Source organism: Doryrhamphus excisus, chromosome 1 (genome assembly GCF_030265055.1).
Source record: "Doryrhamphus excisus isolate RoL2022-K1 chromosome 1, RoL_Dexc_1.0, whole genome shotgun sequence".
NCBI lineage: Eukaryota > Metazoa > Chordata > Actinopteri > Syngnathiformes > Syngnathidae > Doryrhamphus > Doryrhamphus excisus.
The window spans coordinates 8,061,048-8,078,336 of record NC_080466.1 but is presented as its reverse complement, the minus strand read 5'-3'; the positions used below and the strand labels follow the sequence as shown (position 1 = coordinate 8,078,336).

The window sequence follows — 17,289 nt, the reverse complement described above, 5'->3', positions numbered from 1 at the left end:
CTCAACTTTTTGAACGGATACATGCAGTGGTACCAGTAGTCATCTAATGGTGGAATTTTGGTGTATAAACAAAAGCATCTTGTATTTCTCAGAGATCTGTTGCAGGTCTCTATCCTTTTATCCGCTGCGTGACGTCAACAATAGTGAAAGCTCAGTGGGCATGACGAACAAATGCATCATAACAACGGGCCATGCATACTTGGAAATATAACCGCAATTGTTGTCTCTGCAGTTGTCTGCATTGTATAAATTAAATATACATTATATATAATTGCAAGATTGTTGTTGTTTGACAAGCTTAAAATGTTGAAATTGAAATCCCTGATGAGGAAGTTACTCCAATAATAAGGATTTGTTAATAACTATGGTGTCATCTTCTATTTGTCACGCCTTCCCACTAAGCTATAAAGCCCATGTGTTTTTTCTCTGTCCTTCTAAAGCTCATTCTCACAAACATGCTGGCTATGTGAGTGCATGAGTGACCCTGCCAATCTCTTGTCAATTACTGGAGAAGATATTTAACTGGACACAACGGAGAGATTAGGGCACAAGCTTTATTGTGGATGAAAATATCAGAGTAGATCCATGGCTGAGCGTAACGGCTTTGACGGATGGACAGAGGAGAGAGCTCCACGGGGGGGAAACAAGGTCATAAGACCAGTTTGGCATACATGCACACATGCATGCACACTCAAAATAAGTCCATTCTAATTCAAGGTGCAAAAGACTCTCAAGCAACCGCCATGATACTTGTCAACAAGGTTGAGCTAAAGCGATCCCAGACTGGGCAAACTATTCGATAGCATGAATGAGTCATTGCACACAGAAAACACCCGTTTTATTTCAGCACATGTGATGACACATGGGAGATGTGGGAGAGTGCGTATTCAGCAGCCCAGTAGTTCAGTTGAGCATTCAGTTAGTTCGTGCACTGTCACTTTAAGACCTTGTGCTTGGACAAACACGACCTCTGGAAAAATTGTGTATGTTACAATGAATCCCTTTTATTTGTATGACATGACCAATGAACTACAAATACAAACATATTGCGTTAAATATAATTCAATGACATCAAAGTATTTGAATAAAAAGGCCATCATGCAATAATTTTGTTCATATAGCGGCATATAAGTACAGCGCACAATTGGGAAAAAAAACAATCATGGCACAAAGGCAGTGATTTTATAATCAATAGTTGTGTTAATATTGTACACACCGTTATAACAGTCTGGTTTAAGCATCTACTCGGGGTAAGGTAAGGCCTTTATTTGTACAAATGCATTGAAATAATAAGGATGAGGCCTGAGTCCCCACAGAAATGGAACCTACATGTGAACCATCATGCTTTCCCAAGAAAGGTTTTTCACATCAAAACAAAAAAAACCCTCCCAAAATATGAAGATACTTGTTTCTCCTCGGACAGCGATAAACTATAATTTGTCCTCTACAACATCCCTGACCAAACAAACACAACGATTTAAGCTGAGCTGCATAAGCACATACAGGACACATTACACCCTGGCATGTTCTATTAACAGGTGACACACACGTTATGTGTGTCCGAGTGGCAGTGTTTCAGAGCTGATATGTACATTCCACATGCTGTAATCATGTGATGCTGACGAGCAAGAAATCACATTAATTTAGTAGGCTATTGTACAGAAAAGAGGATAGCTAAAAAAAAATCACATGGAAATAATACAGTATGCATTTCAATAGCATTTTGGGGGTTAAATATACTGTAGGAGAACTGTACTATTGTACTGGCACTTGAACAATTTCAGTATTACAGTATCTGAACAGGTATAGCACCAGCGGTGTTAAGGTACACACACATCCTAGATCAGATCAAAGATTCTTGTAAACTTTTGTAAACACTTTTGGACATACATTTGCCTCATTTAGGTTTTACACACTGTTACACACTGTTTTACATACAGTGGAACATCGGAACCACGACACAGTTTTTGTATTGGTTTTTTGACAGCTGCACAGTGGAGAAGTGGTTAGCTCGCGGGCCACACAGCTAGGGTTAGTTTGCTCGGGCATCTCTGTGGAGTTTGCATGTTCTCCCCGTGCATGCGTGGGTTTTCTTTAGGTACTTCGGTTACCTCCCACGTTCCAAAAAAATGCTAGGTTAATTGGCGAGGACAAATTGTCCATAGGTATGAATGTGAGTGTGAATGGTTGTTTGTCTAGGTGGCGACCAGTCCAGGGTGTACCCCGCCTTTCGCCCAAAGACAGCTGGGATAGGCTCCAGCATGCCCACGACTCTCATGAGGGTAAGCGGTATAGAAAATGTATGGATGGTTTTTGTCAAAATTTTTGGCAGTCTTGTCGAGTATAAACTGTCCAAATGTGTTCCTAAAGTCTTTTTTTTATATAAAACAAGTCTGTTAGCATCTTCTCAACTTCCACTCCAAAGTCAGTATCCCCAAGTTCCGTCGCACATCTTTGACATCATCAGGAGTTGTTTGCTAACTAAGACAGTTACACCACAAGCCTCTACTTTATTTGAGTATGTCTACAAAATAACCCACCATGGAGCCAAAGATAAAGAAGTTACTACTGAATTCAAGAAATAACTCATTGCACAGTATGACCGTGTTGTTCATGTGGCTACTTCCTCCCCTCCTCCCTCACTGTCATGGAGGTTACCGTCATGATTTCAGTCTTGATGGCCAATGTTATTTGTGCGATGTTCTTAATTATGATTAAATTTAGCTTCTACCCGTTGCAACAATGGTGCAAAGCGTTTCCCCTGGTGCATAAACAATCAATGGTGTTGTATTTCTCTATGCACATACTGTATGCCTTTTTCCTTCCTTTCGGCACGTAGCAAGGCACACAATCAGGGAAATAAAGTTGTTTGTGGCAAAAATATCTTCTTCATCGTCAATGGTTTGAGAATGGGTAATCATTGGACAGCAAATGTGCACTATTGCCATCTTCTGGATTTAAGTGGAAAAGCAACAACACACGGATACAGTGTAACATTTCATATCAGTCAGTTGGTCCAGTCAGTACATTGTGAGTACTTCACTCGAAATAAATCAGTACAATGTACACCCAACTTCAAGACCCTCTATCAGGATGATCAAGTACAACCACAAGACTCAAACAGGTGTGGTCCTCCTGTTGCTGCCATCTTGCACATCTTTCTGGAAGCAGTTGTGGACTTGTAAGAAGTCCCTCTCAGGACTGTAGTGCCCTCCCCCCTTCAAAGGGTCCCTGCTCATGGAGTACAGGGATATGTCTCCCATCTGCAAACCCATCCCCAGCCGCGCCTCCCCAACCCTTCCTCTCCCCAATTTCGCCCCTCCTGGGGAGGGCTCACGTGATGGATCCGACGACCTTGAGCTGGACCGCGAGCGCCTCCGTCTGTGGTGGTAACTCGGGATACGAGTGTAAGGCGAAGACGAGGTGGTGGATTTGATGAAGTTGCGCTTGGCTCGGCAGCGCGTCTCTTTGTTTTTCTCAATGTATATGTTGACCGCGAGGACTCCCACGGATTCTGCCACGATGAAGGAAAGGGCGCCGAAGTAGAAAGACCAACCATAGTTGTACTGGTTCTTCTTGTCCTCGTCTTTCTTGTCACTCGGATCACCGGCGTTACTGGAGATGTAAACGATGATGCCGATGATGTTGCTTAGGCCTGAAGAGAGGACGGAGGAGAGGTTACCATACTTGGGATCGGCGTGTGATTGGAACTGGATGAGACAGGACTCTTTCTGTGACTGTTCTGAACTCCTATTTTTTCTTCACAAGATTATAATGTGAAAAGATTTCTCGTGGGCTAGGACTGGGAAGATAATAAATCAATTAATTTATCACATAATGAATGAAAATGAACTTGACCATTTTGTCGGCCTCAATATATTTCCATGTGCATGTGTGTGTGTTTTCCTCGCCATCAAAGTGAAGCGGGTTCATTCTGTGCATTGTTGGCATATTTGTTCCATAGAACAACGCTTTTGTCAGTGTCTTGGTGCGTTGAGGCGGGACTGGAAACATACGTATAGCAAAAAAGAGTGTAGCCTTGTGAGGAGCAATGCAAGGTACTGTAATAGAAATTACATTACTAGACTGCAAAATATTATATCATATATGTTTTCATTGTTCTTTTTTTAAAAGTAATGTTAAAGTCTTGTCTTGTTCTCATAGACCCAATCTCGTGCATCGTCTTGTCTCTGTCAGCTTTCTGCCTACTGTTCAGTTATAACTGAGACATATGAACTCTGCCTAGCAACAAGTGTCCATGCACATGAATGATTTGCTATCTTTGCAGGATAGTAAAAAGCTTTTATCATGAATCCTGAATGCTTTTTCTTGTTTTCACGGTTCATAACATATCTAAATTGAAGTGTGACAATTGCAGTAGTGTAGTTTTCCTCATATGTACTGTAGAGTATAGTATTACCTGCAGCCACAAAGAGAATGCCAGCACTGAGCAGGATGTTGTTCTTCCGACTGTATATGCGTCCAACGCCAACACACAGGCCGCCCAGCATCAACAGGATGGTGCTGAGAATGGGGAAGAGACTGGATGCACGCACAATACCTGCCCACATGACATGTTGAGAGAGAGAGGTTCTTTGCTGGTCAACAAAGGGATGCTTAATTGAAAGCTGAGTGTGCATGACTCATAGTCGATGCTGTTTCAAGTTATTAGGGACAAAAAAGTGGCAGTATTAGTCATTTGTTTTCACTTTATCATATACATTCAAATCTCAGGTTTCCAATCTCCCAGTTTTAGGGACGTTAGGTTGCGGAAAAAGTTATAATATGGGAATTAAGTACGAGAAGAACATTTAAAAACATTGGCAAATGTACTTATTTACATTTACATTTACATTTACATTTATATGTACTAATTTGCAAAGATTATTTAAGAAGAAAGATATTTGGAAAATTTAAAAATACTAATACTAAGCTTTTTCACTTACATCTGCGGTTTAAATATTGCTGTTGTGACTTTAAAAAAATGTATCAATAAATAAATGAGTGCTGTTTTGTGGTTCACTATGGCCTATTATTCTGTGTGGAAGTGGTACATTTTTGCCTGGTTATTTTGTCCTTCACTCAGTTTCAAACCCATTCTTACATTTAGGGTTAACAATTTGGAGGCTTACTAGTCATCTCGGTGCACAGTAATGCTTTGTTTTATTGTATTATTATTATTATTATATATTATATATATATATTTTATATAATTTATATTTTTTGATATAATTAATTAATAAATTATCACGGATTTGTGGTTGACTATGGCCAATTACTCAGAATTACTGAAAGACAAAAAAACGACTGAAAGACAAGTTATATGTAGTTTTATGGTCACTAGACATCAGTAATGGTACTCCTCTCATTCAGTGTGGAAGTGGTAAGTTCTTGGTTTCTTTGTACATCTTTCGCACTTTGTTTAAAACATCTTCCTAAGTTTAGAATAAGTAAATTGGAGAGTATAAGTAGTTAGCTTGTTAGCTTGCTATGCAAGTGGCGCCCATCTGTTATGTCCCTGCAGTGACCCTGTCACCTGCGCAATGTGATGTAAACAAAGAGTAATATGAGTGTAAAAGTGACTATCGGGGTGTTTCATGTTTATGGGGCTCTAATAATGTTAAAACACATATTTAGAAAGTACTAAAGAGGTTTTCTATGGTCTAACTTCAAAAATATTCAGTGTATTAATATCGAATTGTACCTCACAGATATTGACTTATCGCGGATGGGTCTGGAACCAACTAACTGCGATAAACGAGGGATGACTATACTTATTATCTTAACATAACGACAGCAGTAATCGATTGCCTGCTTCAGAGCACCTTGTAAATCAGATGTGTTGTAGCTATGGAGTTGTAGTTTCTACTCTATTTTATTTCTGTCTAGGTGCTCATTTTGGACCCAATTCACCATTTATCTAACTGTCTTATCCATTGGTGACGCTGTCATTTAAAGAAATCCAATTCGTCACAAGCAAACACTTCATCATGTCAACTCAGCCAATTAGTGCTGAGACATCAGGCTTTGAAGGGGGCGGGATTTAGACGTCACGACTCATTAAGCACTCTTGTGATAACGCCATCAGCATCACTTGACAAACAAGAGAAGGGATTAAAAGCTGAAGTGTGTGAAGATGATGATGTCAAACACACTTACGTAAGATGTACTCAGAGCTGTCCGTGTCATAGTCGTTATCTTCCGGGAAGTGATTGATTCGAAAACAGCTTCCTCTGTTAATACCTGCAGGAGTCAAAGACAACAGTGCAACAAAACAATGAGTCTTTATCATATGAAAAGAATATGCAAATGAGGCACAACATAAAGAAATTGTCTTCTTTCCTGTTTATCTCTCACATGTCAGACAACACTTTGAGGCATCTGAACCAGAAAGTTCCAAAGGAAATATTATATCTTCTTTTAAGAGAATAAAACATCGGAGCATTATGAATATTGAGCGGCAGAATTTGAATTAAAAGTCAAATTTTTTCCTGTCTCGTCTCATTGTTCTGTCTTTATTACCGCAATGGATTCTTATGTAATGCACAAAACGTAGCATGGCGGATGGCAAGCGAGGAATGATTAAGGCACCAATGTGGTCCAGTGTGTGGAAACACTCATCATCTATATCAACACCTACTATTAATTCAACCTGAATAGGTTGGTTGCTTATTTTTAATATTGTATTATTTTTATATTGAAAAACAAAAGCAGAAGAAGCTGGTAGACCTACTGTTGAAATGTTAGTTAAACTTACTATACATTTATTGAATTACACTGTTGGTTGCACTTTATTAAAATAAAATATGAATGCTTTTGCCATTAATTGTTGTTTACATTTATTTTATTTCATTTATAGCTGATTCTGTTACAAAAAAAAACAACAGGAATCTAAAAAACTTCACATGCACTGTCCAGTATCCAGGTATTTATCCAGGTATTGTCCAATATTGTCCTTGAAGGCAACCACAAATCATGATACAAATCAAATCATTATTAAAATTGTTCCACCACTGGCTCCAAATTGTCCATAGGTATGAATGTGAGTGTGAATGGTTGTTTGTCTATATGTGCCCTTTGAATGGTGTACTCTGCCTCTCGGGGATAAGCAGTATAGAAAATGAATGAATGTAGTACTAGCATGTGTGCAGCATTTTAATACATCATGTTCTATTAATAATAATAATAACAATGTACATGTACATTCATTGTCCTGGCTTCCAAATTGTCCATAGGTATGAATGTGAGTGTGAATGGTTGTTTGTCTATATGTGCCCTGTGATTGGCGTACTCTGCCTCTCGGGGATAAACTGTATAGAAAATGAATGAATGTAGTACTAGCATGTGTGCAGCATTTTAATACATCATGTTCTATTAATAATAATAATAACAATGTACATGTACATTCATTGTCCTGGCTTCTTTAGACTTCAGCTTTAATGTTGTGTTGTGTTTACCATCATGCTTTGATGGTAAAATATACTCATTAACAACAACAAAACCTTATTCTGTATTTTTTTTTTCAACAATTGTAGCACTATTATTGCTGATGTTGTTTTGTGTTACTTGGTTGAAACATATTTGAAGGTGTTTTGCATTGCCTGACGGATATTTCATCTTATAATCTTGAAAATTTAGCATAAGGTGCGGTGGATCCATGGAAATATTAACCCGTTAAACTTCAATCTCCATAATCTTCTGAAATATACGCACACATCCATTAATATATATTTTATTCAGAAAAAGCTAATCTTTCAAGCTGAGTTATTCGGAGTTATTCTGAAGCGGTCTTAAAAAGACCTGTGAGCAGCACGTTGCTTGAGATAAAAGCATATAAGTATCTCTTGGTGATGTTTTGACGTTAAGTCTCTGATGCTTGGGATGTTTTTAAGAGAGGCTGACTCTGGAATGTACAGCCAAGGTTTCCGCTCATCAGGGTCTAATGTGCACTATATCTAAGGTTTTACCCAAAAGCAGCTACTTGAATTTGGAACATCCACCTATTAGTATGGTAAGTCACAGTCAAGCCTGGTCTGTTGTGCATGTTAATAATAACAATCAACGTGTGACTGATGTTTAGACTTTCAGCTTTCCTAAGAGGTGTCACACAAATATGGCATTTTTGAGAGTAGAAATACAAATGGAATCTTCATTCATTCATTCATTTTCTACCGCTTTTTCCTCCTGAGGGTCGCGGGGGGTGGAGCCTATCCCAGCTGTCTCCGGGCGAGAGGCGGGGTACACCCTGGACTGGTCGCTAGCTAACCACAGGGCACATATAGACAAACAACCATTCACACTCACATTCATACCTATGGACAATTTGGAGTCACCAATTAACCTAGCATGTTTTTGGAATGTGGGAGGAAACCGGAGTACCCGGAGAAAACCCACGCATGCACGGGGAGAACATGTAAACTCCACACAGAGATGGCCGAGGGTGGAATTGAACCCTAGTCTCCTAGCTGTGAGGTCTGCACGCTAACCACTCGACCGCCGTGCCGCCCTACAAATGGAATCTAAATCAGATAATACCAAAAAAATGCATTGTTTTCCTCTTAAAAACATAATTCTGTTCTGTTTTTGTTTTTTATGTATTAAAAAAAACCCTTCGGACTGATGTCACGGTGTTAAATATTCAATATACTTGATTTATGAGCGCATGTTATATTTAAAAGATCAATGTTTCAGTGTAATTGGATTTTCTCCCAACCGAAAAGCTCCAGGAAGTAGCAAGCGATGTCAGGTGATGGTAGCAATAAAAGCTTGAAAGAAAGAAGGAAATCAAGATGAACGAGAGAAAGCCAAAGAGTTAATAATGGTGGGATGGTGAGGTTGAGGAGAGAGGAAAAAAAAGAGGGAGTGCGGAATGGGGAGGGCTCTCCCTAGAGCTGAATGAAGAACCCATCCTGTATTACTCAGCATAGCCTTACCATGGCAACCACCTCCACTCAGCAACCCAGAATCACATTTCTCGCGCTGTCTCTCAGAGGATGCATTTGACATATTACTAATGTATTCACAAAACACACACACAGTGGACATTACACTTGGCTTACATTCATTTCCTGTAGACTCACTGTGACCACTTCCACTACTTGCCTTGCAGCAAAACAGACGTATGTGTCTCCAATCAGATGACATGAACAACGTATACCTGTGGTCCCTAATCACATCCGGTAGACCAGCTCACATGGATCCAATATTTATCCTGAGGGAGATCGGCTGATACCCATCACATGCATTAACTGTCATTTTCAAATGTATTTTTCTGTTAGACAATTCCATGGGCAGACCAGGGTTCAATTCCACCCTCGGCCATCTCTGTGTGGAGTTTGCATGTTCTCCCCGTGCATTATGTAATCATATCGATATATCGCCCATCCAGAGAGACATCTTGCCTTATTACGGCACTGTGTTTATATTTATGAGTGCACATGCGTGTTATTGAGTAAGTCGCTTGAGTGTTAAAAAGATCCTGAGCCGAGTTCTGGTCGGATTTCGGTGCTGAGTAAAGTAGTTCCAGCTAGTTGCTGGGGACAGTTAAGTAACAAGTTTTTTTGATTGTTTGTTTCTTTCTGCTTTTTTCCTGATTGTGGCGTCGCCACAGCGGATCTTTTTGATCTGCATATTGATTTTTGGCTTAAGTCCTTTATATTCCGGATGGCCTTCCGATGATGTTTGCTTGTGGAGGTTAAGATTAAGATTAAGATTAAGATTAAGATTAAGATATGCCTTTATTCGTCCCTCAGTGGGGAAATTTGCATTGCACAGCAGCAAGAGTACAGAGTCAGTTAAGCAGTACAAAATACACAATATAGAAAAATAAACAATATAAACAACCCAAGTATTAACAAAATCAACAGTTTTTCCCTGAGTTATATACAATACAGTATGTAGATAATATGAAACTAGATGAGATATACTATGACCAGGTTCGAATCCAAAGCATCTGCTCCAAAATCCAGAACGCTAACCACTACACCACGCAAACAAAAGCATCATACATTTGCATCACAAAAATCCGACCTCACAAATCGCTCTGCGTTATTTTCTCCGCCATTTTATCATTTTACACTAAAGTTGGTGTCCACTAAGAAACAACATGCCAGGAATGGATGTCATATTTTAGGCAACCAAGGAGTCTTTACATATACGTCACAGTGTCACACTGGTATTGGTGCGAAATAAGATAATCTGGCAGAAGGACAGTCTGTATTTCTGTATTACCAAATAACCATCTTAATCATGGCCTTTGGGACTGGAAGGGCATCTGTCATGTGATCACCTGAACCATGGTTTGACTACTTTTTTGAGGAAAAATATCCTGAACCAAGTCGATGTGATAATTTACCTCCAAGAAGCCTTTGTTTACTCGGCTTTAGTTGAGCGGTATTACCCTCATTACATCACTGCCGGCTCCTTGAATTATTCGACTATTCCAGTCTGAAGCTTCGGACTCACACTGTAGAATTTGAACACTTTGATAAAGACGTGTTTGCCACTTGGGTACAAGCCTTATTACTTCTACAATGCTAGTGTGTCCTCGGACTGAGGCTGTATTTATGCTCTTCATTCATTCCAGCTAAAACAACTAACCGGCAGAGTATCCATCTTGTCTTTGTGTCAATTTGTAGACCAAAAAGATCATGAAATGGACAAGTTATAGCTACGGTCAATCCCTTTGGAAAACAACAAATAAACCACAAATGTTCATGCCAGCTTTGTCTTTGTCAGTGTGTGTTTGCGTGGATATGAGCAAGCGTCTCCACAGATGGGAGCTGGTAAAGATGGAAGAAATATATTTTAAAAAGTAAACAAGACAGATGTATAAGAGTAGGGTGCATGCCACCGTACCGCCGTGCACATTACTCTCAATGCTTTCAAGCACAAGAGACGTAATGCGTCGCTTTGAATTTGGAGATAGTTTTGCATTTTTTATGAAATTCCAGTGAGTGTGCTTGTCAGATACAACGGAGCTGACATGCGATAGAATGTTACTTCTCCCAAGTGCAAATTTCTATCCTTGAAATCACACACCAGCATGCAGTGTGGATATGTTTACTCATTGATATTGAATTAAAAGCAATTGTATGTGATTACCACAATACTGAAATGGCACATTTTTTTGTATGTTGAAAATAGACACAATCATAACATGTAATTATATTACATTATCCCGCAAAAGTAGATTTGCAATTGCAGATTTTTGGCAATGATAATCTTTTTGAACTCGCTAACTCTTCTTCTTTGTTTTTGGGCTTTTCCCTTCAGGGGTCGCCACAGCAAATCAATCTCCTCCATCCAACCCTGTCTTCTGTATCTGTCTCTCTCACACTAACTACCCTCGTCTCTGCTACCTCCAGTTCTGCTTCCTGTCTTTTCCTCAGTGGCACTGTCTCTAGACCAAACAACATGGCTGGTCTCACCACAGTTTTGTATTCCTTTCCTTTCATTTTAGCTGAAACTCTTCTATCACACATCACGCCTGATACTTTTCTCCATCCGTTCCATCCTGCCTGCACACACTTCTTCACCTCCTTCACACAATCTCCAATGTTCTGAACTGTTGACCCCGAGTACTTACTCTAAACTCTCTAACTCTAACGCTTCATAATAGTTATTTACAGTGTAAAATACTGCGACTGCGAAGTAGAATAATATGATGTCAAACGCCTCATTTTATGTGAAAGCACACTGAGCATAAAGCCGTATGTTGATAACCACTGTTGCAGTAACGTCTAATTCTGCATATGGACACACAAAGCCTGGGTTGGTTGAGCCACTTCCGCAGTATACCCCCATGTGTTTGTTAAACATTTGTTTGTTTTGTTACTCTACATTAATGTTGGGTGTTAGGTAGCTCTTAAATATAAATATTACATATTAAACATGCAAAGACAAAGTTGCAGTATAATAGCTGTTTCACTTTGGGTCATACATTTTATGTCTTTCCTCAGTTTTGATGAAATTGTGACATTTTTTGTCATTTCAAAGACAAACTTTCAGATGAGTTGGCATAGTTTTTAAACCGGATGCCCTCCCTGATGGAACAACCATAAAACAACAAAATACATTTTATAGTGGACAATTATAGTTGCGGTCATCTTTATGGTTGTCAGCGATGTACAACTGGAAGCTGTTGCTAAAAAGTTGGTTCATTTTTGAAGCTGCACTAGAGTAGAAATATTAGTAACCGACGATTTAGATGATTTACTAAAATTATGTTGATATTTTTTTAGTTGGTTCTTTTTGAAGCTACACTGGAGTAGAAATATTAGTAACCGACGATTTAGATGATTTACTAAAATTATGTTGGTATTTTTTTAGTTGGTTCATTTTTGAAGCTACACTGGAGTAGAAATATTAGTAACCGACGATTTAGATGATTTACTAAAATTATGTTGGTATTTTTGTTTTTGTATATACAAAAGGACAGCATTTTTACTTTTACCATTGCTACAATTAAACTCATCAATCTGAATCTCAAATGTAATATTATTAATTATCAGCACTCACATTTCACACTTTTACTTTTTTTTGGTTTATTTTAATTTCCAAAAATGTGTCCAGGTAAGTCAAGGTTGTTCTTCCCTGGTTGTTCAATGATTTATTTTGACAATATTGGTGCTGATTATATGAGCCAATATAGATTTTTATTGAGTTGTATGACTTGCTTTAAGTGTAGTATAGACGGAGGGAGTTACTAAGCAACCACATCGTGAATTTGATGAGACATTTCTTGCATCTCACTGCACTAAACACCTCAAACTCAAAAGCTCAGCTTGTATCTAATAGTTTGCTTTCATGTCATTTCAATTCAATTGGTGCACAACAAAGCATGCATTTAGTCCTATCTTCACATCTCACCCAAAAAGTAGATTTTTACCTTCTATGCAGCAGATCCTCCACAGCCCAGAGTGAGTGAGGTCGCCTTTGACTTTCTTGGTTTGCATGTGGCTCTCATCCGTGCTGATGTTGGTGGCGTTGCAGATGTACGCCCTGGAGTAGAGCCAATAGTCGGTTCCAATGGCGATGCTCATGAGGCTGAAGGCGGCGAAGGCACCCACGATAGCCAGGAGAGTCTGAAGCCCACGGTCACACCACGCCATCGCCGCACATCATGCGTGGATACAAAAACAAAACCCCTCAAAAAACGCTCCGTTGGATAGTCATCGTTATGACTTTTCTAACTTTGTGCTCCATCATCTAGCAAAACTTTCATCAGAAGTTCATTACTGTAGTATTGACGTGAGCATCATTCTTTTCCATCTGGAGTTGCGTGGACATTCCTTCTAGCTGCTACAGGTGGAAGAACCCCGCCTCCCCCCCTCCAAAAAAAGAGCCCCGATGAAGACCATATCTGCCTTGTATGACAGCGCCACAAGAAGGAGCATCCAAACCACACCCCCCATCACTGAGGCTCAGCCAATCAGAAACAAGATGAGCAGGAAGTATCTCAACATTCTCCACCTTTTTAGTTTCTCATTATGAATAAAGAAAAAGAACATGGGTGCTAAAAATGAGGGAGAAAAGACAGCTGATGGGGAGATTACAGAGATTTCACACCGAATCTGTATCTCCACCACAAAAATGATCATATTTCTTTGAAAAAAAAAATCATAACACCCATTCTGACCACTTTGAAGTCAGAGCAGCATGCAAATCTCCAAGCCTACAAAAAAAAAGAATCTTTGCTGCAACCAGGACTCACATATGATATGTTTTAATGAACGCAGCAGCCTTGGCTGACTCAGGTCCCCTGCTTGGTTTTGTTTTCACAGATGAAAGGAAAACGGAAAGATGACCTGCAGTGTTTAGGACTAAGCTGAGACTGTCTCACCAGGAGACCCCTGAAGGCTGTCAACTGACTCCATGGAGCTCGTCCGCTTCTGGGAGGTAATGGTGGATTTACTGGAAGATCAAGAGTGAATGAAGAAAGTCAGTGTTAGCAATGTGTTATCATGATGGGGGCTGCACCGTTAGCGGTTAGGCCACACAGCATGGAGACTTGAGTTCAATTCCACCCTCGGCCGTCTCTGTGCGGAGTTTGCATGCGTGGGTTTTCTCCGGGTACTGTAAGAAACCACCTATAGGAAATAGGAAATGGGATTTACATACAGAAAAGCTAAACAAAAGCCATCATTAACACCTAAACAGAAAAAAACAAGATTATAATAAGCTAAGGAAAAGCAATCATGGACTGTGGATGACTGGATAAAAGTCATATTCAGTGATGAATCGCAAATCTGCATTGGGCAAGGGGATGATGCTGCAACTTTTGTTCGGTGCTGTTCCAATGAGATTTATTTTTCTAATTTCCACAGTCACTGATGATATGGGACTGCATGTCAGGTAAAGGCACTGGAGAGATGGCTGTCATTCATTCATTTTCTCCTGCTTTTCCTCACAAGGGTCACGGGGGGCTGCTGGAGCCTATCCCAGCTGTCTTCGGGCAGGTACACCCTGGACTGGTCGCCAGCCAATCACAGGGCACATATAGACAAACAACCATTCACACTCACATTCATACCTATGGACAATTTGTCGTCGCCAATTAACCTAGCATGTTTTTGGAATGTGGGAGGAAACCGGAGTCGCCGGAAACCCACGCATGCACAGGGAGAACATGCAAACTCCAAGGAGTGGAATCGAACCGGGGTCTCCTAGCTGTGAGGTCTGCGTGCTAACCACTCATCCACCGTGTCGCCCTGGCTGTCATTACATCTTCAATAAATGCACAAGTTGAAAGGATGTTTGGGGATGATGACATCATTTTTCAAGATGATATTGCAAAAAAATGTGGTGTCTCATGGTTGAGAGATTTATACACAAAATAGTCAGGTAATGCCAAAGGATTTCTCGTCAAGCGAGTTGGCGCTTTACTGCCACATCAGTGACCTTGAGATTTGCAACCCCACCACAAAGGCTATGCAGGTTAGCAAACATCAAAGTGTGAGTTATGCTGCTAATTTTAAGATCTTTATGATCAATGAAGAAATTTAAAGATAAATACCATCTTTTTTTTGCATTCCAGACCTGCTTTGATATGCTGCCTATTTGTTGAAATGACTCCTGCGCCTCCGGTGGTTATACAGATGGGCCGAGTGGTTTTGGTGTAAATCAAAGAAGAAATCGGTTAGTCATTTTAAAAAGAAGTTGTGTAAATTGAGCAAAATTACAGTTAAAGCAGGAAGCTTGAGCAAATCGAGAGGGGGAATTAATAGCACGTCATACAGAAATAAGAGCGACTGGTGAGTGGGGGAATAGCAAAGTTTTGCATATGCAAATAGGGCATTTAAAATCAACACATAATGGGTTATCTCTTGCGTTTAGGACTGACACACTCTCAGAAAGTGCCAATGAGGGTTCAACACCTCCCATAGGATGCTGCCCGACACCCACTGGGCCTGATTGCGAAGTGCATATAGGAAATTATACTGTTAGATTATGCTCCAATATTGACACTGATGCTAGAGTGCGTGGGCGGTTACGATTTGTTCTAACTACATGCTTGGAGCTGAGTCTTAGAAACACCTCATTGTAAAGGGGCAGTTGTACCTAATGTTGTGGCCAGCACTGTACTTTCTATCTCTTTCTTCCAGCTAGAAGATTAACGCACATGGAAGCCTTCACTAATACGCCGTGTATGCAGACGAGGTCTGCAGCAGAAGTGTGAGATAAAGAAGGAAATCAAGAAGAATTGGATGAAAGAAAAGCAAACACAGACTCTGGCCACAGGCTGGCGCAGACAAGCTGTTCAATCACAGGCTGGAAAAACCTTTTGTTATTCCTGTTTTACAGTCATCAAAGCATAAATCATACCCACTGCTATATGGAATGAAAGTCTATGTAAGATGATGTCGTGTAATACCACTTCACAGCTCATTAATGGAAGTGCTTTCAATATTGTAAAAGCTTTCAAAATAACTAGTAAACCAACCAAGCAAACTTACAGTATATTAACCAATGGTAATGCTCATTATGATATCTGGATATTTATTTTGTTGTGATAACTGAATTCTAAAGACTTCCCTGCAGTCAAAAGGCTGCAGGTTATAGTAAAAATCACAAAATATTTGCAATATTCTACTCTCACCTTATTTGCTAACAAACGGAACAATGCTTGAATTCAAAAGAAGTCACTACGGCCTTTAACGTCATCGACTGCTGCAGATGTTGATTGCTAATCGTTAAAAGAGGCTTTGAAGAGGCCATTTTTAATCCTTGTTTTGTTGTTACTGGAGAGAAAACATGCATTATCTCCGCCCTCCACTTACATATGTTAGGAATCTAAGCCATCTTTTCAGGACACCCAAAAATATGAACAGGAAATACATTTTACAGAGAATAATCAGATGTACGTACATGCAGAAAACTAAGCAAATTCATTATAAAGAACACATAAATAGAACTTTTTGTTTATGCAGACATCCTGTACATCCTGGCGAGATTGAAATCAATAGTGCTTCTTAACTTCTTGTTCAAAGTGCAGGTGCTCACAACTCTTTTTGGCCCCATGGCACTTCCATTCAATAAAAATGCATGGGGTGCTTTTTTCAGCACTCAAGTTCTCAGTGCGTTATAGTACTGTTTTTTGACAGAAAAACAAATAATGCAAAAACTGGGGCATATGACAACCACTGTTTGACTGAACCACATAATGGGAATGCTCCTAATGGGAATGGGAATGCTCCTCCTTAGATGTAAACAGAATTCTGTTTTGCATATATAAAACAGTAAATGTAAGCAGAAAATGTAGTCTATCTGGCTGAGGTTATCGTGCAGGCCTCACAGTTTGGAGACCCGAGTTCCATTCCACCCTCGGGCATCTCTGTGTGGAGTTTGCATGTTCTCCCTGTGTATGCGTGGGTTTTCTCCGGGTACTCCGGTTTCCTCCCATTTTCCAAAAACATGCTAGGTTAATTGGTGACTCCAAATTGTCCATAGGTATGAATGTGAGTGTGAATGGTTGTTTGTCTATATGTGCCCTGTGATTGGCTGGCGACCAGTCCAGGGTGTACCCCCCCTCTCACCTGAAGACAGCTGGGATAGGCTCCAGCACCCCCGTGACCCTCGTGAGGATAAGCGGTAGAAAATGAATGAATGTAGTCTATCCATTGATTTGACCCTGTGGCTTCATGCCCTTGAGCAAGATTTAAGCATAAGAATATCCAAATGATGAAGGAAATAGTTTGCTAAAACTGTAAAAGTGTGAAGCTGCACTAGCAATGCCGCCAGTGAGGCTTGCAGAACATTGATGGAGGCAATCACTGCAGGAATGTTCCA

General features: G+C 40.0%; 1 protein-coding gene and 1 long non-coding RNA gene across 3 annotated transcripts; one reads left to right on the top strand and one right to left on the bottom strand.

Annotated features, from left to right (window-relative positions):
* Positions 1-416: 416 nt before the first annotated feature.
* On the bottom strand, positions 417-16,217 carry LOC131139288 (voltage-dependent calcium channel gamma-4 subunit-like). Of its 2 annotated transcripts, XM_058088756.1 has the most exons (6): positions 16,100-16,217; positions 13,844-14,090; positions 12,890-13,085; positions 6,160-6,243; positions 4,421-4,561; positions 417-3,655 (listed from the first exon to the last, which is right to left on the bottom strand). In XM_058088756.1, the coding sequence occupies exons 3-6, from the start codon at positions 13,041-13,043 to the stop codon at positions 3,117-3,119; spliced, it is 918 nt and encodes a 305-aa protein (XP_057944739.1). In that variant the 5' UTR covers positions 13,044-13,085; positions 13,844-14,090; positions 16,100-16,217; the 3' UTR covers positions 417-3,116. The 2 variants fall into 2 exon arrangements, with proteins under 2 accessions (XP_057944739.1, XP_057944730.1); XM_058088747.1 differs by lacking the exons at positions 13,844-14,090; positions 16,100-16,217 and having other exon boundaries at positions 12,890-13,809.
* On the top strand, positions 14,793-16,105 carry LOC131139299 (uncharacterized). The gene is made up of 3 exons (XR_009132221.1): positions 14,793-14,937; positions 15,038-15,138; positions 15,606-16,105. It is a non-coding gene; the product is annotated as an uncharacterized LOC131139299 (long non-coding RNA).
* Positions 16,218-17,289: the final 1,072 nt, after the last annotated feature.

Coding starts and splice junctions, on each gene's coding strand:
- LOC131139288 (XM_058088747.1), bottom strand. CDS start 13,112: ATGGCGTGGTGTGACCGTGGGCTTCAGACTCTCCTGGCTATCGTGGGT. Junction 6,244..12,889: donor GAGGATCTGCTGCATAGAAG/GTAAAAATCTAC, acceptor TGACTCCTGCAG/GTATTAACAGAGGAAGCTGT. Junction 4,562..6,159: donor CAGCTCTGAGTACATCTTAC/GTAAGTGTGTTT, acceptor TCATGTGGGCAG/GTATTGTGCGTGCATCCAGT.